The 25,650-nt window shown below is 38.3% G+C and overlaps 2 protein-coding genes across 2 annotated transcripts; one reads left to right on the top strand and one right to left on the bottom strand.

Moving 5' to 3' along the window:
* Positions 1-64: 64 nt before the first annotated feature.
* Positions 65-21,035, top strand: KPNA5 (karyopherin subunit alpha 5). Its single transcript, XM_039570020.1, has 14 exons — positions 65-186; positions 2,276-2,409; positions 5,227-5,328; positions 5,411-5,510; positions 6,285-6,379; positions 7,220-7,351; positions 7,622-7,710; positions 8,874-8,973; positions 10,579-10,742; positions 11,801-11,879; positions 12,860-12,985; positions 13,832-13,959; positions 15,607-15,785; positions 17,371-21,035. The coding sequence occupies exons 1-14, from the start codon at positions 183-185 to the stop codon at positions 17,556-17,558; spliced, it is 1,620 nt and encodes a 539-aa protein (XP_039425954.1). The 5' UTR covers positions 65-182; the 3' UTR covers positions 17,559-21,035.
* On the bottom strand, positions 18,037-25,624 carry FAM162B (family with sequence similarity 162 member B). Its single transcript, XM_039570022.1, has 4 exons — positions 25,433-25,624; positions 24,887-24,998; positions 21,821-21,929; positions 18,037-21,607 (listed from the first exon to the last, which is right to left on the bottom strand). The coding sequence occupies exons 1-4, from the start codon at positions 25,548-25,550 to the stop codon at positions 21,491-21,493; spliced, it is 456 nt and encodes a 151-aa protein (XP_039425956.1). The 5' UTR covers positions 25,551-25,624; the 3' UTR covers positions 18,037-21,490.
* Positions 25,625-25,650: the final 26 nt, after the last annotated feature.

The raw sequence follows: 25,650 nt of genomic DNA, 5'->3' as shown, positions 1-25,650 counted from the left end.
GGCCGCGGCGGGTGCGTGCCGCGCAGAGCCTGCTGGGAACGGCGGGCCCCGCCCCCCCGGCCAGTGCGGCGCGCGGCGGGGCGGCGTCCGCCATCTTGCATCGGCGTCTGCCGCCAGTGCGGAGCGCTTCGGAGCGGCGATCTTGGGCTTGGACGGCGCCGGGCGCCGGGCATGTCGCCGCGATGGGTAAGGAGGGAAAAGCGATGAGAGCCGGCGGGTTGGGGCAGCAGAGGCTGCACCGCTTGTGGGGCGGGGTGCCCGGTGCAGTCGGGCTCCCCGGCGCAGGCCGGTCTGCCCCTGGCTCCGGCGGGGCATTGCCCGCACGGCAGCTCGGTGGGGGCTGGGGCGGAGTGTTCGCTTCCTCCGGCAAGAGGGCTCTGCCCTCCTCCGCCTTCCCTGCCCTGCTGCTGATGGAGGGAGCTTTCCACCCCTTCTGCTGGGGACGTATGTGAAGAGCGTCGCTCCTCGCTGTGTGTAGCCGGGCAAGGTGGGTGGGTGGCTGTCCGGCCTCTCGGGCTGAGAGGTCAGTCAGTCCTGGCGGTCTCGGACTGGTCAGTCCTTGCGGGCTGGGCCGGTGCGAAGCCTGTGGGCAGTGTCCGGCCGGGCGGGGAGGGGGCGGAGGTACCGCGAGGCGCCGGGTTTAGGGAACCTCGTGTAGACTAGGAGGAAAAAAAAAACAAACTAGTGTAATAGGTCTTAGACTATGCACAACAAGTGGGCGCAGTGCAGGATGTGATGGGTGGAGGGCTTTGATGTTAAAACGGGTGTAGTTTTGTAGGACAGAAGTGCAGGCTTGCTTGGATCTAGATGCAGAAGGTGTGAAACCAGGGACTTCCAGTCTTCTTGCCCTTACGGTGTCTATATCAAAAGCCTTGCGGAGGGAATGAAGCTATAAATTTCTAAGCTTTTCTTTTTAAAAACAGTTTTAGACCTTCCTTCCAGGTGACCTTCTGTAACTCTTCACAGAGCTGGTGGCTGGGTTACTTTAAATGTGCATTTCTCTTGTTCATTTCTTGGCCTGACAGTTTCATTGGCACAATTAAATTAGCAAGGCATGAACGATTAAGAAAGGGATGGTGTTCTAGGACTAGGTAAGCCAGTAGAATTGTTGGGAAAATAAAGTTACATGACTGTTGTTATAAATTTGCCTTAGACAGTGGCACACTTAGCGTTGTTATGCAGAGATGTCAGTAGTTTACTCAGGTTCTTGTGAAGCAGGCTGCTGAGTCCTTGGGGAGTCATCTTGATGCCAGCCTAAGTCTGCAGTCTGTTTTCCTCTCATAGCTTGTGTTTATTGCTTAGTGGTCCTTGGTACTGCTGATTAAAAAAAAAAAAAACAACAAAACAAACAAAAACCCCAAATCTACAGCTCCGGAGCTGTAGTTTACATGTTTTCTCGTTGTAGAAGAATTCCAGACAAGTGCTAGTTTGTGTAGAGTTTTGAATCGTGTTTTTGACAGTTGTTTCTCAGATGAAGGCTTCAGTTCTAGCTTTAAAAAAAGGCACCATGCTATTAACAACCTTTTCCACTCAGTTTGATCATTCTGGTGACAGAATCATGAACTATCACTTTTATCTTCCCACAACTGAAATACCTGAAGTGACAGTCAGATTCTAAACTTCTAAGTCCATTAAAAGAACTGGTAATTGGAGCGAGACAATAATTTTGTTAGTTTAAAATGAAAAAGAGTATGCCTGTCTGGGTGCTACTGACCCTTAAATTATTTTCCTGCACACAGTTTAGAAGGAAAAGCATAGCTCTTAGGTTCTGTTATGTTTGTGAGATAATGAAAGTAAATAAACAATGCCTTAAGGTATTAAATGAAGCAGTAATTATTGCAGGTTTTTGTGGTGATGTGGTGTGTCACTGTGACAGGTTTTCTTCTCGGGTTTGTCCTTATTTATAATACATTTAATGTCATCTTTATGAGAGGAGGAAGAAAATTTGTTTGCTTGCTGACAGAATCAAAATTTAACAATGTAATATCTTTGCTTTTTGTTTTTCAGTTTGCTTGTAAGATGCATGGTTTCTTTTTACAGTAGCTTATGTGCTTTAATGATGTATCTGATCCTTGAGATGAACTGTAGTTCAATCTGCAGTTTGGAAATGCCTATCTAGGCACAGGTTTTCTGTGATTTCTGCATTAAAGATTTTTGTTGGTGAACTGGGTATTGCAAATAGATGCAGGAATATATAGCGGCTGCTGTAGATATTTTCATAATACAAGAGATGGCAGGTTTGGTCTTTTGGAGTAATTGTGTATTTTTTCAATAGACAACATGGCAAGCCCGGGTAAAGATAACTTCAGAATGAAAAGCTACAAGAATAATGCGCTTAATCCCCAAGAAATGCGCAGGAGAAGAGAGGAGGAAGGAATCCAGCTTCGGAAACAGAAAAGAGAGGAGCAGGTAAGCATCTTGGTGAGCTGTTCACTGCTCAGTGCTTGTGGAGCTATATTCAGGGGCCTGAAAGGACCTGAGCAGACTTACCTTCTGGAGTAGAGTCCAGGAGTGCCAGGTTGAATGTCTGTTTTCTTTGCAAGTGTGGGAAGCATCAGGCATGTCTCAATAGGATCATAAAAAAATGAACAGAAGCCCTTTTAAGTTACTAGGGCCTACAGAGGAGAGAGCCATGACTTTTAACTTTAATTCATAGTCTAGGTTTAAACATGTAAGACTAGACTGAAAGAACACTCACATTTCCAGTAAGAATTTGAAACCTTGCATTCTCTGCTAGAGCTGGGGTCAGAGATTTTCTGTATGAAGGGAGAGTATTATTTTCATCTTTGATACCATGCTTCAAATTGCCCAAGAGCTTTTCTACACTAACTTAATAAAGTAGCTACCAGTTAGTGTCCCTGAACTATTACATAAACATTTGCAGTTGTTCTCATTGAATTTTTAGTGATCAGAATACATGGAATATTGTATAATTTGTTTGTCATAGTTCCAGTTGGCAAAATGTTTAGTAGTTTCTTGCCAGGAAGGTAAGGCATGTAGTTTGGTTTTGTGGTTGGTCTAAAGTGGATGAGTTTGTCTCCCACAACCTAGTGTCCCAGGCTCTGATCTACAGTCTGCTCTGAGGTGGGAACGCTTACCCTGCTACTGGGAAAGTGGTGCACGGAAAAAGAATTTCAATTATTTGGGCCAGAGGGGTAAGAGTCAGAAGTGGTATGGTACTGGAGCACTTATCTGTAAATGGGTAAGTGCATTGCAGTTCCTGCTGAAAGTTTTGTTTACATAATTTGTAGTAAATGCTCCCTAGATAAATTATGAAAATAATGGGTGTTTCCTCTCCTATGCTGGCTGTTGTAACAATGTTACGCTCTGCTTGATCTTAATTTGTTGGACTGGTGTTTTTCAGCTCTTCCTGAACTGGGGAGGAGGAGTTTATGCAGGGAGATGAGACTGCTTGTGCTCCAGAAGAAACTGTAACTGGTAGATAGACCAAACAAGTTTATTCTTTTCAACCAAGAGCTTCTGGGTCCTTGTTGAGTGCTAGAAAGAATGGCTGGTCTTCCAAAAGTGGAATGTTATTTCTTCTTCTTTTGTGGATTTAAATGGAATTAAGCCTCATCTGCATTCAGGATTCTGTAGGTTTTTTGTGTCCAGAATTATGCCCAATCCATAAGAACAAGGGAGAGAATGCCTTGGTTTAGGTTCCTGTTGAAATAGAGCTGGATGTAAACATGGAGTTGTTCTGCAGTTTTGGACATGTACAACAGCAGAAACGTAGGTCTGTAGAGATCTAGAGGGGCAAAATAGCCAGGATTTAGTAGGTGGTTTCATTATTATGCTTACAGCTGAAATCTTAGTCAATGGACCAAGAGTCTATAATTTCTTTCCAAAGGTACGAATGTAATATTCTTAGAATTGTTGGTTACAGTAGTTGTAAGTGTAGAACTGGAATAAAGATAAAAATTTAGATTTGGTTTCTGAGGTGGCTGGTGTGGGGTCTGTAGCTCAGACCCAGGAAGCTGTGACCAGTCCAGAGAGATGGTCCTGTGAGGAACCGTCTTCCCGGGGCCCGGTGTCTTCCCTCAGCCATAGCCAGAGTGCCTGTGCAGAGAGGCTGTCAGCTCTTTAGTGCTTCTCAGCTCGTGATTTCAGCTCTTGCTCTGCGGGGCGATCTCCAGGCCAGACCAGGAGGAGAGAGACGAGGAGACTCGTATAGCAGTTCCGCATGGGGCAGCTTTATTAGTCTGCACCCCGCGAAGGGGAGGCCAAGGACGAGCTCTCTCTGTTCTCACAGAGGCAGAGGGCTAGATCTTATAGGGATACAGGGAGTGGGTGTCAGAGGGTAAAGGCCACTGGGTTACAAAGGATCTGCATAGGGTCTCCAAGAGGATTCTGGGTCTGTCTTCTTCTTACCATAACTGAAAAGTGGTTGCCTTTCCAGGGGAGTTCTGCTGGGAGGTTAGGCACTCTCCTTATCTCAGCAGGCCTCCCTCCAGGGCAGAGGCTGGGCATACCCCACAGGTTTTTAGAAGGAAACAGGGCAATGTGAATGTTTTGCTTGTATGCCAGAAAATGAAGAGGCACTCATTGAACATAGTTTATTAAATGCTACAGTGCTGGTATGTATTCTGAGCATAGGCAGTGTGTGCAGCCAATTGTAAAGCAATTTTTGGACATAGAGAATGTTTAATATTACATAGTTTGAAAGTTCACCTTGAAGCTACACAATTTCTGTCTCTTCTATATGAAAATTATGTTTCTGGTTTAATCTTTTTTCAGCTGGGTATAAAATACAGGTGCTGCTTAGTAGTCTTCTGTAGAAGGGAGGAATGCAATGTGCTGAAGCACAAACACTGCCTATGTGTTGGTGACTTTAGCCTGTAAACTAAGAAAGGGGAAAGTAGCTTGTAGAATACCATTCCTTGCTTAAAATGAATGCTAATTATAAGGGATAAAAGACTAAAAGCAAAAAGATCTGTAGCTTCTTTTTCATGTGGAAGAAATTATGGATCTTTATAACTAGTAAGAATTTAGTTCTAAATGTCTATCTGAAGTGTTGCTTTACAGTTTATCAATATACATGATAGTGTTGTTCTCCTTTATGTTTTCTAAACTTTTGTGTAGAATTCACCTTGCATGGGTGAATAGGAAGGTGAGTAGTTAAAGTTCTTTGACTGGTATTGGTGAAAGCATTTCTTCAAGTGTGTGCCATCAGTACCCATGCTTTGGTAAATTCTAACGTCTCCCAAACATTTCCCCTTTGTTCAGCTGTTTAAACGCCGAAATGTTTCTCTTCCGGGAAATGAAGAATCTATGGTAGAAAGCCCAATTCAGGATCCTGACGTCAGCTCTACTGTACCTATTCCAGAGGTAAGTACTTTAGAGTGTGTTTAAAATGTTACCTATTAGTGTGCATAGTACTACACGTAAGAAATCCTCCTTTCATTTTTAGGAAGAAGTTATTACGGTAGATATGGTACAGATGATTTTTTCGGATGATCCTGATCAACAACTCACAGCAACTCAGAAATTCAGAAAATTGCTCTCTAAAGGTAGGTAAACATTGCCTGGTTTTTCTATTTGCTTCCTTCTATGTTATTATGAATTATACTTAGAGTCAGTTAACCTTTAGTTACGTTTTATTTTAAAATAGAGCTTGCAGAAACTTGTAGTTCTGTTTATAAAGAAACTGTGCCAAATCTCTTCTGAACTAATGGCTAAATACAGAAATCTTCATTATTTCAATGTTAAGCCTTTCAGACAAAGTAAAAAACAAGGATGTTTTGATTGAGGTGTCCAGGGCAGTAACTAACTGCACGTTAACATACTTAGAGTAATTATTGCAGTGATTCAGCTTCTCATTCCCATTCTGTTCTCAAGTGGAAAAAATTACATGGCTGGCAAAGAAGAGTTGTAACTTGTTTCTGTTGGAGCTGTAGAACATGCAATCTTAAGTTGGTGCTGGTATGTGTATAGCATGATAGGTAAAGGTGTGCTTGGTCTTTTTAAAATAATATCCAGTCATAACTGCTCTTCCACCAACCTGAGTTATTGGTTGAAGGAACAGTGTTTTGTGATGTGCTACTAACGTGCCAATGGATAATAGTATGTGTTACTGTTGTTATATGTAACAGGGTATTTACTAAATTGTATCTCGTCATAAAGATCCTGCAGTCTTCTCAAGTGAAAAGTTTGTAACGCCTTCTTTTGGAAATGATTGAATGAAATTATGATAAGACCTACAAATCATATTCATGGTTTTTGTCATACTGAAAAAGTAATTTATTTGGTCTTTTTACACGGATATGTTTGTTTTTATTCCCTAGAGCCTAATCCACCTATAGATGAAGTCATTCAAAAACCAGGAGTAGTACAGAGATTTGTGAAATTTCTAGAGAGGAGTGAAAATTACACTCTGCAAGTGAGTTTGGCTGGTACTGATTGGGGGTTTGGAATGGGATTAGAAACCTTCCAAAAGAGCTTTGGAAGGCACATGTTGTTTTGTTTGGTGGGGGTTTTTAGTAACCAAATATAATTATTTGTTACCACTGAAGCCATATGTTTTCATTATTGCTGCTAAAAATGTGGCTTAGCTTTGTGAATTTCATAGTAGTCTTTAGGGTCATGTGGCTTAGCTTTGTGAATTTCATAGTAGTCTTTAGGGTCATGTATTCATCTGGACAAAAACTTGGGTGTTGAAAGCAGAAGGTGTTCCAAGAGGATGAACAGAGTGGTATATTAAGATCATCAGTAATGATGTGTGAGCAGAATCTGTGTCGTTAATGTTGAATATATTGTAGTACTTTCCAGCTGAAATCTTAGGAAAAAAAATTGTGGGAAACTGAAAGGCTTGTTTGAAACCCTTTTAGAAAATTTTTGAGAAATATCTAATTAATGATAGGAGTAACTAGTTCTGTCTGCTCCCCCATGGGAATAGCAGTTAGTCCTTGTGGACATTTGTACTAGAAGAATTAACTTAATATTGGGTAAACAAAGGGTATTTGTACTAGTTAATAGTGATTTGAAATCTTTCTTAGTCCTGTAAGCCAAAACCTAAAAATAATGTAGTTACTGAAGGTTCTTACTAAATAGAGATTTTGTCAACACGAGGTATAGAGTACTACAGTAGTAATTGCATTTCAGTGGAAAGGAAAAAAAGTTGGAAAATTAACCTCTGAAACTCTTATGTCAAACTTCGTGTCACGATTTTAAGTTTTACTGCTGAGTTGTTTAACATGGTTGTCTTTGTGTTCCTCAACAGTTTGAAGCAGCTTGGGCTTTGACAAACATAGCGTCTGGAACTTTCTTACACACCAAAGTTGTAATTGAAACTGGAGCTGTTCCCATTTTTATTAAGTTGCTTAGTTCAGAACATGAAGATGTACAGGAGCAGGTAACTATCTTCTTGAGGGGCTTTATAACTACTTAAAATTCGGTAATGAATGTCTTTTTTGGGGGCTGTTGGTTTAGAGAGGCTTTGAGCCCCGTTTGCCTACTAGCTAGTTGATCTGCCTTCAGGAAGATAAAAATTTACTGTCACGGTATTTTTTCCATCATGGATTTCTTTTTCTATTCTGTAACATTTGCTGTAAAAAACATAGATTATCTGTGAAAGTTGATTTGCAAGCATGTATAAATTCACTTGGATGATTTTCTTTTTAAGGCAGTGTGGGCTCTTGGGAACATTGCTGGTGATAATGCAGAATGCAGAGACTTTGTTTTGAACTGTGGAATATTGCCACCTCTCTTGGAGTAAGTATAGTAAACTAATACTATAATATATTGCACATGTATAGATAAATGAAAACTTCAACTTAGAATTTACTTGAGAAGAATATAAGTTTTTTTCTAAATTGAGAATCATAACGATATAATAAGAAGCAATTTAATATTTTGGATTACACGAGCTTCATGCATATCTTTAATTAATTAGTCCATGATGGAAGCTTTTCGATGTTTGCAAAAGGAGAGAAGTGTTATTTCACAGGTATGAGATTTCTGTATTGTGCAAATTCTGTGTTGCCAGATTTCTGAATGTATAGGGTAGGAGAAATGGTTTAATTCCCACTTGTATTTATATGATTCCATCTGCCTGCACAACAGGCTGTTTTCTCCACCTTTGTCCAGTAGCTCCAAGCTCTAGTCTTCTGTTTATCCATTTGCTTGTTGACATGAGTTGACAGAGTAGTTGTCACATGAGCTGTGTTCCACTAGAAGATTTCACTAGGAATATCATTCCAGCATTTACTATGTGCTTCCCATAGTATCTTCACCACAGGGAAAAATCTGTGCAACACAAATGTTGTTCAGTTTATTACCTCTTGAAGTAATAAAATGACTTAAAACATTTGTAAAATAGCTTAGAATAGCAGATTACCTTCACCGAGGGTTTAAAGAATTAACATTTTAGACATTTTGGTATGTATCTGAAAGTGAACCTGATTTTTCAGGTGTTGAATCTTTTATGTTCTGTTTGGCAAAAGCAAAAGGAATGCATTAATTTTTTTGTAAGGACTTTGAAGTTTTAACTTTTTTATGGAACTATTTTTATTATTATTAATTGCATTCTCCGAATGAAAACATCAAAGTTCATTCAAAGGAGGGTTGCATCTCCTAGCCCCTTCTAAAGATGATCAGAAAAGTTTAGTTGAATGATTTTTCAAATAAGCAATTGCTTACTTTTTTGCACGTACATTATTTGGGAATGAGACATCCATGCAAAATAATCTGCTTAGATTCAGTTGATTTTAAGAAAATAGTTGCAGCATATAAGCTATGAAGAGAAATAAATTTAAACTAGTGACCAATAATAGAATTTCTCTTCTTGATTTGATGTTCTGTTGGTAACAACAGACATAAAGTTACTTAATTTTAATAAGAAATTACTTTCTTTTTGTTATTGTTGTCTCTCACAGATTGTTAACAAATTCGAATCGTCTTACAACAACTAGAAATGCAGTTTGGGCTCTCTCCAATCTTTGTAGAGGAAAGAACCCACCTCCAGACTTCAGTAAGGTATAGTAAAGTAGTAATTTTGAGAAATCAGAAAGCTAAAGCATACTTACGTTTGTAATATTTTATAACAAACAGATTCTTTGAATCTGGATATAGACATAGATTTTATGTTTTTAATGTCATCACACAGTCTTGCCCATCTGTTGTATCTGTGAAAAATCATCTACTTTGGCACCTATCAGCAGTAAAATCACATCACTTAAAATCTTGAGACTGTAGTCTGATGCAAATAGTCATACACTGGTGTGAAGTGATGGACAAATTATACATTCAGCACTAAACTATGTGGGGCTGTATTTTCTCCAGAACTGTAGTAGAGAATGTGAGTTATAGTTGAAGCTTCCTCAAATTTTTTTTTGTTCTATTATTGTGAGTGCATGCTGCATGAATAAAATTCTGAGTTTCCTGCTCTGTCAGATGCAGTTAGATCAGACTATGATGACAGAGAAAGCCTATATGCTCTCCCCTTTTTTTTCTTCTTCTCTCTAGTATGTGGCTATAAAGACTAGAGACTAGTAGGAGTTTTAGCTTCTTGTTTTCAGTATGAAATTAATTTCTGGTACGGTCAATGACTTTAAGAGCGCTGGACATTGGATATTCTGGTAGAAGAGACTGAGGTTAAACGACTAAAGTTTAACTAAAGTTAAACTAACTAAAGTTAGTCTGGAGAGAGTTTACTGCATGAGTTAGTAATTACTGTTACTGCTACTTATTGAAGAAATATTAACAAAAAGGGGGGATTTCTGATGTCAGTTAATTGATCACCTCACAATGACTCTGCCTAAGCTATATCCTTTACTAGTGTTTTGTTCTGGTAGTGAAAAAACAAGATTTGTTGCTGCTTGAATACAAAACCTCACAGGAAAAGGATGCTCTATAGGCAGCTGCTAATAAGAATAGGTCCTCTGCTTTTTGCCCTTTGCAACAGCAGCAGTTGGACACATAACAGAGGCTGAATTTGTATAACCCATGTAAGGTAAAGAAATAAGTTCTACAAAGAATATGACATTCCCAGGCTATACAGCAGAAACTTGTCAGGTTCCAAATTGTGTCAAGATGGTCTAGTTCATTTGGCTCTGTGTGGAAGTTACGGAGATTAAGGCCAGAGGGTACAGCAGCAGTGAGACCTGAAATGAGACGTTGCTTGTTTCACCGGTTCAGTGAATGTTGGGTGCTCTGTGAGTTACTCTGAGTTGGTTATTACAAATAACTGCCAGTACTCCTACAAAGCCAGCAATAAAAAATCCCCTTTAATACTTAGAGATTCTGTTCCCTGAATGATTAAGAAAAGCATCAGTAATTCCTGGTCATCTGGTTACCTGTAAAAGCAGATGTTTTTTATTTAAGCTGAACAATTACCTACTTAATAGAGTATCTCTCAATAAATATGCTGTGAATCAGAATTTATCCAATTTGCTGGTTTGAATTGGATATCTGGTTTAATCAGAAAGTTTTCCACCTGGGTCCTCATTCATTAATGACCTCGTGTACTTGAGCAGTAAATAGTTTTGCACATTTAAGCCATTGCAGAGTGTTCTCTGAAACTTGGAAAGTACACCTAATTTTAGAACACCTAATTTTATGCAATATTTTTCTTTAACCTAGGTTGCTCCTTGCTTAAATGTTTTATCAAGACTGTTGTTTAGCAGTGACCCGGATGTATTAGCAGATGCTTGCTGGGCCCTCTCTTACCTTTCAGATGGTCCCAATGATAAAATTCAAGCTGTTATTGATTCTGGAGTGTGTCGAAGATTGGTAGAGCTGCTTATGTAAGTCTTCTTTTCACCAAATAAGTGTCTTATAGTACTGTTAATGTTAAAATTGAGCTGTGTTTTCTCATGTGAAGTCTTAATTTATTTTTGTGAAAACTGATGAACGTGAATTCAGTCTGAAATCTTTTAAGCTGCTTGCTAGGTTGCTCAGCTCCTGGAATTATTCCTGACATTGACAGTGAAAAAAGTTTTCTCCAAAGTATTCCTTTTTATTCTTTAAAATTTAATGCAGGATTTCATATACATAAAGGAACAGAAGGGTGAAGACCAATCTTGAATTGTAAATTAATTATTTTTTTTTTTTAATTTCACTGTTGTACTTTCCTTTGTAGGACATATAATTGCTATACAGGCAGTTCTTGGACTCAGCGAAGTGCAGAGGCAGGCTAGAGCCACTTTTGAACTGTTGCAATATATTTGGGTTATGGCTCATTATTTTCCTGGAAAGGGAGACTAAATGCCTGTGTTCACATGGAACTGCAGAGTAGGTCAGGGACAGTAGTTCCCAGCATGGACAGCTTGGCATGCTTCCCTGTGAAAAGCTCATTTTTATAGCTGTCAGGAGAGGGTAAGATTGCTTTCTTTTCCATAGAAGCTCTAGGACAACTGAGTAATTTCCTTCCCCGGCACATCAGGCAGCTTAATACGGATTTCATGCGCTGGCTTCTAGGATTACAGACTCAAAAAAGGGGGAATTTTACTTACTAAAACTACTAAGCTTTAGTATACACCTCATAACACCCCCTCTGTTTTTGTGACTGTTGAATGACACACATTCTAGTATCATATTTAATAATACTTGAGCTGGGCGAAATGGATCTGCTGGACAGATTGCTCTAAGTTGTGTTTTCCCATAGAGGTGCTCAGTCTTTGAATCAGCAATTCTGTTGTAGGGTTGCAGTAGTCAAATTTGGCTAAACAGGGGGAGAGTGCAGTAAGTAATACAGTGTTTTTGGTAACTAAATATTTAGCACTGGAAGTAAACCGTTTGCTGAAAATGCAAAATTAATCTTTTAACACTTGGTAATATCAAGCAATATAATATTTGTCTCCAGGCATAATGATTACAAGGTGGTATCCCCTGCATTAAGAGCAGTTGGAAATATTGTTACTGGGGATGATGTCCAAACACAGGTAAGACTAGTTGATTTAAGAAAATTATTTGGCAAGACAGAATTTTGTAAAAACTTTGACAAAATACATGGCCAGTACAGGTATCTGTGTACATTGCTGAAAGAGGCTTTCTAGAAATCTCTGTTGTTGATTTGATAGTTTAGGCTTCTATTTTGAGCATTAAGTTAATGCAAGAATGAACTTTTGGTTTTTTACAGCATTGTGTGTAGTGGATTGCTTCGTTTCTGTATGGTACTTTGACTGTTGCTTGTCTTTTTTGTTTGGGTTTTTTTTTCCCCCTCCTTACAGGGGAAAAAAATTCAATTATTTATTATGGTTCCCCTTTTTTCAGTCTTAAAGGCAGTCAAGGTTCTCACTTCTAAGCTAAACTTATACTTGATTTTACTGTGAATTTGTATGTGATAGTCTTACTGATGTAATTTATTCTAAAGATCTATTTTATTAATTTTAGGCAATGGAATTGATTTTGAAGCAATGCAGGAAACAGCAGGACAGGTCCTACTTTAAAAAGAATTCTGTCTAAAAGGCTGACAGCAGTAGTGTAAAGAGAACATAAGGAAAAATGTTAATTGCATAATTTATGAGCTCTAGAAGAGAGGATTTTGCTAAGGAAGTAAATGGAAAACCTTTTCTCTTAAAAAGTTAACAAATAACTGTACAAATTAGATGTCCACTTGTCAGTTATTTTGACTTGCTCATATTTTAGCCTTAAGCAGCCTTACTTAGTTCCGCTGTTTTCAGTCTTTTGGTCTGAACTTAATTGAAGGCAGATTCTTTCAAATTGCTGGATTGTCTGGTCACACACTACAGCATTGGACACTTTAATTTTGCAGGATATGACATTTTGTATAATATAAATGTGCTGCAAAATCTTTTGAAGTCCTCTGTAAAATGCTTCTATATTTTTTTATATATATGTATATTGCACAAGGATATATATATATAGTACAACCCAGTTTTCAATTTTTAAATTATTTTAGGTGATTCTAAACTGCTCTGCATTACCGTGTCTCTTGCACTTGCTTAGTAGTCCCAAGGAATCTATCAGAAAAGAAGCATGCTGGACTGTTTCTAATATAACTGCAGGAAACAGAGCTCAAATTCAGGTAAAGCCTGGGAATTTGTTACTTGGTTGGTTTTGTTTTCATTTTGCTACTTCGCTTGATTTTTCTTCACAAGGAGATGTAAACAGATACTGTATTGACACTGTATTATTTGTTTTAGTCCTGACTGTCTATAATTTTATTTAACCTAAATGTATTCTTCTAAACTTTGAGATACTATTTTGAATAGAAATAGCTGTCACAATTTGTACTACAAATTTGTCCAGTGAAAAGTGAACCAGTTTGAAAATGCTGAACATTCGTTTGGATAAAAAACCGGCATGATGTCATCAACCCTGAGTTGTATTCTTCTGGAAATTACTGCATCCTGACTATTGTTCCAGGTGTCTGGAGCTGCCTGAAAAAAGGTTCTGATCCATAAAAATGAGAATTCTGAATCAGAATACATACTCCAAAATGATTTTTTTCCCCCTTCTATTTCAATCAGAGATGAAAATGTTACTTCCTGATGTGATTTAAAACATGTCATAGTCTCTAATTACAGACATAGTCTCTTGATGGAGACTTCAGACCTCAACAAAATGGCTTGATCTTCAGTTCAAACACTCCTGATGTGTTGTATGATTTTTAAATGGACCAATCCAGTAAGCTGTGCTCTGCCCACCAGAAACAGAGAAGTAAAAACCCCCAGGTATTCTGGTGGCTGCTACACTGCAATGTTGGAATAGTTCTGAATTTTAGTTTAGCATTTCTAGTTTGTATGGCACCATCTAAACAAAATATTCTTTGCTTTGATATCAGCAGGCATCACTAATTCTTGTGGTTAAGGCTACTAGTGCTCTGAAATCTTTATTAATTGTTGTAAAATGTTACAATTTCATCTCTTAGGCTGTTATAGATGCAAATATTTTTCCAATATTGATTGAAATTCTTCAAAAAGCTGAATTTCGCACCAGAAAAGAGGCAGCATGGGCCATCACTAATGCAACATCAGGAGGAACCCCTGAACAGATTAGGTAAGCTTGTGTATGTTACTATTTTCTCTGCCTAAGGATCTTATATAGGGCATTTGGATTTCTGCATTTGAATCTTGACAGTCATAGCAACAAAATCCTAAACATAGCCTCAATTCCTTGAAACTCTGTACAGAGACTAGATGTAGAAATTCAGAAAAATCTTAATAAATTAATCAATACTGCTTTGTTTCAGTGGTGTTGCACCTAAAGCTGTCACAAGCTTATCTTCCAGAGCTGATATTACATAGTCAAATGCAATTGGAACAGTTGATGAACAGTAGTTTCAGTGTTTGAAAATGGAAAACTTTGGGGGGGGGTTGTTTAGATAACTTGTGCAGTGTAGTTGTGTATTTGTGGACAGACTTCAGGGACTTTAGTGGTTTCTTCATGTATTTTAAACTCACTATAAGTATTATTTTAAAGCAGATATCTAAACTCCTTGCTCAGAACTGAGTTTGATTAAACTTTTACTGTCAGTAGCTATTTATATGCTGCAAAAATAGGACTTCCTGAATTTCTAGAATAAAATACTCTCTGGTTTCTCTGAATACTGTCAGAATAATGATCACTTTGAATCAGTAGCTGATAATTTGATTTATAAATTACTGTATTATTTGGAAGCCAGAACTGAAAGATCTGTGATAACTTTCGCAGCAAATTTGGGAGATCTGTTGCAAGAAGTACGTTCTTATTTATAATGTAACTAATCCTGGTTTTCTTACAACTACTAAGTTATCAGAGAGATAACAGGGATAACAAAGGAAAGTGTCTTGGTTTTTTAAATTTAAATTCTGTTTTAATTGCTTATATAATGTAACATTTTAAAATCTAGAATTTTAAAAGAAAATTTTAATTCAGGATCTTCAAATAGTAGATGTGCATATTATACCACAACAATGGCTTCTCATCAAAAATAGTTATATTATTGGTGTCATGAAGTTGTAGTCCTCCTAATGTCCTCAAGGTATTACTGCCTAACTGCAGGGATAGTTTTAAACCACTGAATTAAACTATATTTAGGCAAACGTTGTTGTCTTCATTTTACTTACATACTAGAAGCAAGGACACAGGTTATGACTTGAAAAAGTTCATACACAATTTTTTTCAAAATTGGGAAAAGGAATGGGATACTCAGAATCCCAGTATTTTTGTCTTTGTATTTACAGTTACATCCTTCTCTTTATAGTAGGTGATGCTAATACTTAGCATGGACTGCTAGTGTGGATTGTGTTAGCACAGAGCAGTGCCCAGTGTTCTTACAAGTATCTAATGTGCTTATTGATATTTTTACCACTAGAAAATTTCGACTGCCTGAGAAAATAACTTCCTGCTAAAATTTTTTTCTCTTATATTCAGTTAAACCCACCTGAAGATCATAGGTGAAAGAAGTTAAAAAGACTACAGATTTCACACTCTAATTAGGAATATACATATTAACTTTTTTTATTAGGATAAGTTTAATATTTTTTCATTTTGGGCTAAGTTTCTCTTTGTATTGTTGCATGTTTTAGAAATTTTTGTTGTTTCAGCCACTTTTTTTAGCAAAAATAAGTATCAGTAGCAGTAGACGGGTATGTCAGAATAAATGTGCTGGATTATCAGTTCTTTTCCCTTCCTCTGGTTTTTTTTTTTTTTTATGTTATAAAGGTATTTGGTAGCACTAGGTTGTACCAAGCCTCTTTGTGACCTCCTGACTGTGATGGATTCAAAAATAGTCCAGGTGGCTTTAAATGGACTTGAAAATATTCTACGTCTTGGAGAACAAGAGTCAAAGCAAAATGGAATCGGCATTAATCCTTATTGTGCCCTCATAGAGGAAGCGTATGGTAAGGAAACGCTTCTTGTAAAACTACCTGAACTTCCTTATTCTAGGCTGTAAAAACAAAACCATTGTGAGTCATTTTGAAATTTGCAGGTAAGTTTTAATACAAGAATTACTCCAAGCATAAGTAGACATAAAGTATCACAAGTAAGGTAACACGTAGGGAAAAGTGGTTAAATACAGAAAATGTCTGGGTGTTTGTCTGCGGTCAGTTTATGAAATGTCCCTCTAGAGAAACATTCTCAGAAGGGTTTAACACAGGTGTCCCAGTCTACTGGGACCATGCTTTGCATAAGTTTATCAGCCATTCCTAAATAAATTTTTAATACTTCAATACATAGTCCTGTCTGGTACAGTTTCATTACCAACAGGGATGTAAGATCAGGGGTTTTTAAATTGATCCCAAAGTTGGATCACTTTTTAATATAGTAAATATCAGTAACAGCAAAATTAACTTCAGATCATAAAACTAAATAAGTTTTTACTTTTGCAAGTATTTTGTTTAGCTTTTTATAAAAGTTCTTGAATTAAACCGCTATGTAAAAGCATACTATAAAAACTAATTTGTGGAATATCATGACTGGATGCTTTTGATTTAACAAAATTAGTGTTACAATTGGCTTATAATGAAACTGGCAATCTTTATGGAGAGTTAGCTTTTTTGTAGCTCTGACAAACCAAAATTGGCAGACATTTGTATTTCAGAAACTGCTAGTAACAGTTCTAATTGACCACATTATATCTGATTAGATGGTACTAACTTTCTGTAAAGCATTCTTTACATCTAAATTCCTTGTTACAGAGCTCAATTTCTTTAATCAAATGCATGCTTGAAGAACTGAGCAATTAAATGCATAAGAGAAATAAGTACTGAAGACCTTAATGGAATTTATTGTGTTGCAGATTTTTGGTCCATTCATAATTTTAAGTATTGACTCTCTAGGTTCTCTTTTTTCCTTTAGCATTAAGCATAGGGTGCTGAAGTTGTAGAATATAAGTTCAAGTAAGGAAAACAGCTGATTATATCACCCTCATTGCTTTGGCCTCTGCAGTCACCAGAACGGTTCATTTGAGCTCTTTCTAATCCAACTTAAGTGAAAACTACATTATCTTAAAAAGCTAAACAGGAGTTTTGTATCAACCTGACTGACTGCCTAGCACTTAATTCAGCCAACAGAGCAGAGGTTATGTCTTCTACTTGCAAAATGGTAAGCTTTCCAAAAGGTAGTATCTTTAAATATTACAATTAAATTTGAAAAAAGATACCAGACTGTGCCCAGTGACAACTCCATGAGTGAAGATAGAATTTAGAGTTGGGGAAGACTGAAGAGTAGAAGAAAAGAAATTGGGATATTAGTTTAATTGAAATGCTTCTAGCATAGTTTTAAAATGAGTTTGGACAGCAGAAAATGAAGACTAGAAATACATGGGTTAGGAAGTTAAGAACCAGTGATATGAAATTAATTGAGGTGACTTGGGATAGCATCTTTTTGTCTTAAGAAGTACTGCTATACTATAAGCTGTTTCCATTTGAATTCATCATTCATTTAAGCAACTAGATTTTTAAAAATGTTCTATTTTTAATGTAGGACTTGATAAAATTGAATTTCTTCAGAGGCATGAAAACCAGGAGATCTACCAAAAGGCTTTTGAACTCATAGAACATTATTTTGGTGTTGAAGAAGAGGACTCTAGTATTGCACCTCAGGTGGATGAAAGTCAGCAGCAGTTTGTGTTTCAACAGCAGGAGGCTCCAATGGAGGGGTTCCAGCTCTAAACTACTGAAGTGAATATAAGCGTAAAATTTAAACACTTATACGGTTTGGGGTTTTTTTTCTCAGAGGTCTTTTCTTTGTGGCCAAAGTTAGAGGAAAAGCTGAATATGTTTTGCAGAAATAGATGAAGAAGCAGCTCATGCACTTTTATATATAAGTGTTAGAGACAACTGTTCTCTGTTTTGTATTTGTGTTCTTCATTATCTCTTATGTACAGAAAACAACTGTGAGTAATCATGTCTAAAAGCATTAAATGTGATTTAACAAGAGTTTAGGTAAGACTTGGTAGGATTTTAGGTAGTAGTTCTGAATTTTTCATGTAGTCTCAAACTTCATATCAGCAATACAGTTACTGACAGTTGAATTTTTGGCAGTAGGCTTGACTTGCCCAGTCTCTATCAAATCTACCTCTTGTATTGAAGCAGAAACATTGCTTCAGAACTAAGGCATGAAATAAAGATGAGCTTGTAAGAAGCTGAATTGGAATGTGAAAAATATTTATTTAAATTGTGAAACTTTTATGCATTACTTACTTTACAACACACTGTTGGAATTTATTTATAAAATGTATTTAAAGACATAATAGATATACATATATAATGCTAATTACCTAATATGATATTGAATATATGAAAAAGTTCTTTCTTAATTATGTGGGAAGATGACTATTTCAGAGGTTTTCAAATTGGAATCAGCAGAGACCTTGCTGGTCATTTGATGTTGGCTCTGTAATGAAAGCTGCTAAATGGCATTACAAGTCAGCCACAACTGCAGTACTTCGCAGTGGAAGCAGCCACTGCAGTTACCACAAGAAGGCTGCAATTAGGAATGACAGAAGGGTGACGCACACAAATCACCAAGCTGATGTTTTACAGCTGTCTTCTGTCAAGATGTGGTAACACCACTTTAGTTTGAGAAACGTTGCAATGTTTGCCTTTTAGTACAATAGCTTCTTAAAAGTTTAGACAGTAGGTATTTTTGATCAAGTATGCTACTGCCACTTGAATTGTTCCTTAGGTTAATGAATTTGGTTTGCTTTTGGTAAGACAATAGAAATACTGCAGTGAAGAATGAATAGTGAATCACTCCAGTTGAAGGAAAAGGTTGTTGTACTGTAAATAGCATTAAGTATGTGGACACCAAAACTAACTAGAAGTTATTGTCATCTAAATATTTAGGCTCTACAATATACAGTGTTTGCTGTTAAACACTAAAAGAAATAGAATTCTAATATTTACGTTAACAATTTTGAGTATGGAAAAATGTATGCTCTGCTTTGACTTGCATATAAGTAGTGTTTCTGGTGTATTAGTAGTATATCTCATTTGGAGAAATTAATACTTTGGGTTAACTCTGAAGTATTGCTATTTTTTATTACCTGTAATTAATGTATTAACATCAAACTCCTGGGTTAAGTGAAATCTGTGACATATGAGAGCATTTCATGCTTCATAAAAAGCTGCAATTTAAACTTCAAATCACTTACCCACGGCACTGTGCTTGTCACTAAAAAATATTTTAATGCACTGAAAAATACAGGTTAAAGGTGGTATCATTTACAGTACCATTTTATATTTAGAATTTTTTTTACATGCAAGTTAAGATTCTAAGATGTTTCACTTTGATGTTACAGCAATATATTCTATATTGTAATTGAATGTGGGACTTGAAGTGGATTTTCTAAAATTAATGGTCAGTTTTGACTAAGATGTAACTGGGAGGGAAGCAACCTCCCTTTGAAGTCTTTTTAGTGGAAGATAGAAGTGTAAGAAGTGTATATAGGAGTGCTGTTACTTTATGAACTCTGAACAATGAGATATTTTAGCAAATGACACTTTAAACCTAGATTTGTACAGCATACAACAGTTTTGAATAGTGTGATAATATTGAGTACAGCTGCCAAATTTTCATATAATGTTAGGTGATTGTACTTATGCCCTTTTTACTCTCATAGTTTTAGGTTTTCGTACACCAACCTTCATTCTTTCCCATGGTCTCCCCACTCCCCATCTATCAAAGAACAGGGTAACAATCATGGAAATCTACCAAGATTACTAGCAAATGCTGAATTTCAGTGTTCTAGTGTAAGAAAATTATTCAGGTAACAGGGTATTCCTTTGTTTCTAACAACCTTGTTTTGATAACAACCAGCTGTGCCTGCTTTTTATTTGGAGAACCCTGTAAAACTACGTTTATAAGCCTCTCTTATTTAAACCAAATCTGAACTATGAAAATCTTAATTGAAAGACTTGAAAATGAAGAAAAGAGGGGACATTAAAGTATTACATTTGTTTTGAAAGAATGTCTTCAGTTGTGTGGATATATTATTCTATCTGTGTGGACGGTTAGTGACTGCACTTTACGCATTTAGACAAACTGTTTCATGCCTCTGATACGTTTGAATGGAACAGTTTGAAAGGGAACTAAAATTGATGGACTTGGGATAATGAAAATCCTTATTTAAACTCAACATTTGGTTTACCCTTAAGTTGTTAAAAATTGAAGATTCTTTAAAGGATATACATACAGGATGGCCTCTCCTATTTTATCACTGGGTTTATATCATACTTTGTTAAAAGCACATTAATTAACAAAATAAAACAAGAGATTATGACATAAGGTCAGCTCTGGTGTACTCATTTGCAAGTAGGGGCATGATTATGATGATGTTACCTAAACAGATGAAACCAGTATGGAGAGAAAAACAAAATAAAACTGTGATACTAATTTCTCTTTTGAGTTTGGCATTTTATATGCAATCTGAAATGTCCCATCAGTTACAAAGTCTGTTTAAAAATACAGGGGTTTGGGTTTAATTAAAAGGGTACCATTTGTTCTGCTTAAATGTGAATACTAACTAGCTAATCTATGCAACTATGCAGAGCATAAAATTTTTTTTATTAGTTCCCTACTCTTGTTACACTGAATCATATCTAATTCTTTTGTCATTGCACTTTTGTCTGAGGACTGGTTCAATACAGCTTTTTAATTTTCTAGTATTTGCTTTACACACTGTTGCTAGCAGCAATCAGAAAATAGTAATAATGTTGGCACAGAAATGTTAGCTGTAGAACAAGTTTGCAACTGGAAACTATTTATTGTTGGGCCTGTCTTTAAAAAAATAGTAAAGATGCACTATTGTCTTTCTTCCGTGGTTAATTCTCAGTTGGTTTAAATTTATTAAATTGTACAACTGAGAATTTTTGTAATAGGTCTGCAAATTGATATGTGGACTTAATTGTGACCTCAAGATTTCACTGAAATCTGGAATGAGAAATTTCAGTTACTTCTGGCGCAATGTCTTCATATAATGTGTGGAAGCTAAATTACCTGTAGTAACTTCAGACAGTAATAGTGCACCTTTAAATCCAGGCCAAAGGCCCTTTACTGTAACAGAACACATATAAGTAGTATGCAATATTATGGAATGTTAAATCTCCAAATACCATACAGAAACCAATAAAACCTATTTTACAGATGTTTATTGTATTTATGTAGTGATTCAATAAGTGTTGCTTCTTAAAACTAAAAAATGCAAGTGCCATTTTGAATACAGCATTGATGCTAATGGATTCAAACTGGCAGATTTGTGCACTGAAAAACTGCACTGTCACCAGACAGAAAATTTCTTGGGTTTAAATGTTTTGTGGTTATCTGATACCTGATATTCTTAGGAAACTACCTCATCTCCTTTAAAACTAAATGCTTTTAATCATATGCAAAACATTCTAAATAATTTTAATTACATGCAACAAGTACCCTAAATATCTCCCTAATGAAAGAGACCCTCCCTTTTTTTTTGTGATGCTGTAGCTGCCCATATTGGCTCCAGAGTGTGCATACTTCAGTTGTCCATTTAGGGGTGAAACTCACTAATTGCTCTCAGCAGCTGTTCATTTTGCTCTTCCGAGGACATTCAGCATTTCAGAGGAAGTTACTTTGTCTTCGTCTCCGCGGCCAGCGCAGCCTCCGCAGCCAGTGCAGCCTCCTTCCGCCACTTGGCCTTCTTTGCCAAGTTCAGGCTTGTTAAGGACTCGTGACGTGCAGCAGCCTGAGGAAGTAACAGCATAGGAGTAAGGATGCGCCTGGGGAAAGCTACCCAACCTTGGGAATGGGCAACAACCACTTATCTGCTGTGGGGTGGCAGAGACTAGGTTAGCTAAAACTCAGGCAGTTGTAAGCTGCTGCTCTTGGTTTAGGTTTGTGTGCTTTTCACAGAAGCCCATCATTTTAAAGTGTGCTACTTTAAAAAGGTCGTACTCACCTTCTTAGCTGAAGCAATCACCGCAAAACAGGCAACAATTGAGAGACCAATCATGATGTAACAGGCTTTCACTCGAGCTTTGTTTCTTGCCTTGTCTAGCATCTCTGGCCTGCAATTAAAGTGGTTGAATTGAGTCACTACAAAACGGCAAAGTATCTCTTCAAAGCACTGCAGACATAACATCGCAGTTTAAAAATAAATATAGAATTAGCTTCTGAAACAAGCATCTTCAGCTTGCTGTGGTTCGTTATGTATCAGCCATTTTCTGATGCTAATCCATTTCTCTTGGAAAAGCAACATTTAATGGATTTAGACTGTTTGGGGTTTTTTTTAAGCTGGAAAAAGAAAAATTGTTCAGGCAATAAATGTTTGCATTTCAGTGCTTGGGGTAAATAGACCAGAAATCATACTTTAAACTCTAAATGTAGTGAAAATTAAGGGGGGTTATCTATTTAAAACAGATGGAGATGTATACGTGGTGTCAGATGGATGAAGTAAAAGCAAGTTCCCTTTATTCAAAGTTAACTTTAGAAATCAGTTACTGCTATATCTAACCTGTTCAGGTGGTGTTCTGTAGGCTAAGGTCTTTACATCCTTGGATTCTTGATTAAAGCAGAGTTTGTACTGCTATGAGTTAGAGGTTTTAGTTCTTTATTAAAGCAGCAGCCCGACAGAAAGTGGGCAGCTGATGTCAGCCACCTCACTATTTCAGGAACGCACAAATAAACAAGAACAATCTACAGGATTATTTTTGCTGGTCATCAAAGGCGAAAGTAGTGCAAACTGCCCTCTGTTTGGCAGTAGTTGGTGCAAAGGAGGCGTTTTACAGCCCGGCAATCTGCCTTGGTACAGCTCCCATTTCCACCCTCCTCTCTTCCGAGCTGGCGGCGTGGCCCTGAGAACCAGCAGTACAGGAAATCGTGCAAATTGTCCCAAAACGTTCAGCTAAGTCTTTTTCCAAGTCAGACATTATACTTGGGAGTACAGTTTTTAAGATGTTCATAATAGTATTGGCTGTGCACCATTTTCCTTTCATAATTCATCATGGGAATGCTTTATATATATATATATATAGATAAATATATATTTGTGAGATATAAGTACCTGTTTTATACGTATGTATAAGCCCACAACTATATGTGTAAAAAGAATAGTTGCATAAGGAATTGATGTTGTGTTCTAAGTAAAGATGGTGTAATGCTCTCTTTCCTCCAAAGCACCTTTAGCTTTACTTTAGAGTAGCGTGGTGGGATGGGGCAGAGCTGGGGATTTTACGGTGCCCGTGAAAGCCTGCACCAAGGCTGAGGGCTGCAGTGCTTCTCTGTAAGGTTCAGTGTGGTGGAAGAGGACAGGTCCCATGAGTGGCAGTGCTGTGCCATCCCTTCCTTGCCAGCACACACTGGAGCACGTTGTGCACGCTGTGTTTCTTGAGCTGACTAACAATGCCTGCAGTTCTAAGGACCTGTTTCTGGTTTGTACAGTGATAAAAATCATCTTCAAAACAAACTGTACATCAGACTGGCACGTAGGATCATTAATCCAATAATCCATTTGTGGCAACAAAAGCAAAACCATAAATGTTATTAGTCTGATGTATTAGCCTAATTATATTTCACAGCACACTAATTGAAACTCCTCTGAGGCAGATTTTCACTTTCTCCCTGCTTTCTGCATCTGCTTTAAGGAAAACAGACCTCACAGCGTTCTTCTCTAATTGCATATTAGGGGCTTTGCTATTCAATCCTTAATCAAGACTCCAGGTAAACCTCTGGTGAAGTCAGCAACAGCTGAGGTTTTTTTAAAAAACAAACCACAACAACCTTGAATAAAGACTGTAGATTTGTTTCATAGTACAATCTTCAGCGGTTAGATTGTGTTCACAGGTAACACCACCTTGCAATTCTTTTTTTAACATGAATTAAAACAGTGCCACAGTTCAGCTTCAATATCTCACAATTAACTACTTCTAGTATATTACTATTTATGGTCTTAGAGTTCTAAAAATACTTTGCTCATCCAGAAAGCACGAAGTGGTGACACGCACTTGCCAGGCCAGAAAGGAGTGATTTTTGTGCATGTGTATGACTGGCAAATGCAATGTGTCTTTATAAACAACTCCCAACGACTTGAATAGCGTTTACAGCTTCTGAGACATCTGAACCTTCATCTAGAGGAAGGTGGTGAAACTAAGCGCAAGAGAGGTTAGACTGTCCAGAAAGCCACTGTCCAGCTCAGCAAACTCCAGTGAAACTGTCAGGAACCAACAAAAACAGGCAGAGGATGTACCTGTTGCTTTACACAGCTCTGCACACTGCTTATTCTCAACGTGTCACCCAAGGCAGGGACATACTGTTATGATAAAAAGTAGTGTCCTGGAGAGATGTCTAACATGCTATCTAACATCGTAAGAAAAGGGAGCCTTAAGCATTAGAGGGGTTTCAGGTATTTAGTGACTGACTCCCTTAGGGGTTGCTAATTTTCAGCAAGTCAGAGAACTGTAAAATCCATGTGGTTTTGGAGGGAATGGACCTTCAAAGATCATCTAGACCAGTGCATCAGCAAGAATGGGAGACTGAGGCTATGTCAAGTACTCAGTTTTCCTTGATGAGGGATGCTCCTGTCATTACCTCCTTCCCTATTTTTCCTCAAATTCTATAATAAAAAATAATTTTTTGTATGTAATCATTCAGTGACAGCTCCCTTAGAATAGTTTATGCAAGCTATAAACAGAAAATATTGTTTACCAATAGCATCCTTCTCTGATTGCACGTTAGGAATAAGCAAAACAAACAAGCCAGTACATAAATGTAACCAAGGCTGTCTATTCAAATGGAGCCAGTTCTTAATCCCAGGCTCTAGGGACTCCAGCAAGGAACATTTTCTCATCTTAACCTCTAACCAGGACAGGAAATTCTCTTGCCCTCTAATTTTTTTCCAAGTCTCAGTGTTGTAAAACTGACTGTTTTAAACTCTGTGGAAAAGCTTTAATTTTTCCACAGGATCGGGATCACACCACTGCTTTCCCTTCAGCTCCATGTTACCCTTGGACAAGGCCAGCGCACTTACGGGATCCTCAGAGGAATCTCTTCTTCTGTCTTGAAACGTCCAGTCCAGAGGAGGATTTTTTTGTCAAACTTCGAAGGTTTGTAACTTGCAACCACCTTGTGAGCCTGCTCAGCTTAAAGAGTAGGAAAAAAACCCACTTTGTAAACCGTGCACTACGAGAGAACTACAACTGGTAGTAACGGGTGGAAGGGAAAAACCCTGCCCATCCAGGTATTTGGAAGAGTAATTTAGGGATCAGACCTTCAGGTCTCGGCTACGCAGTCACCTCCGCGCAATCTCTGGAACATCCCCGCATGCAGCGAGTGTTCCTGCGGGTCTGGTTCGACCTCCCCGCCGCCCGCGGGTGTGGGTACCCAAGCCAGCAGGAGAAGCTCGGGACCACCCGAGCTGCGGTGCCACCGGCGGGCCTCCCCACCGGGCAGCCCAGCCCGGTTCCGCCCGGTCCCGAGCCGCCCGCTCGCGCATCTCCCCGTCAGCCCCGGGACGCTGCCGCGGGGCCGGTCCCGGCCGCTCCGCTTCCCCCCGCCGCGGCGGGCAGCCCCTTACCGCGGGTGGTGCCCGGGCTCCGGGCGGGATCCCCGCCGGCCGCGGCTCCCCGCGGTGCGGGCGGGCGGAGCGGCGTGGCGGACAGCAGCCGCCCCGGGCGGAGGCGCGTCGACAGCATGGCGAGGATGGCGAGGAGCGGCAGGACCGTCTACTCCGGCCGGCCTCTCTGCCTCGGCCGGACCCTCTGCCGCAGCGGGAGCGGCCCCGGCCCCGGCCCG

Source organism: Corvus cornix, chromosome 3 (assembly GCF_000738735.6).
Source record: "Corvus cornix cornix isolate S_Up_H32 chromosome 3, ASM73873v5, whole genome shotgun sequence".
In the NCBI taxonomy this organism is placed as follows: Eukaryota; Metazoa; Chordata; class Aves; order Passeriformes; family Corvidae; genus Corvus; species Corvus cornix.
Note: the sequence above shows the minus strand (reverse complement) of the source record. Positions and strands in the feature narration are given on the sequence as shown.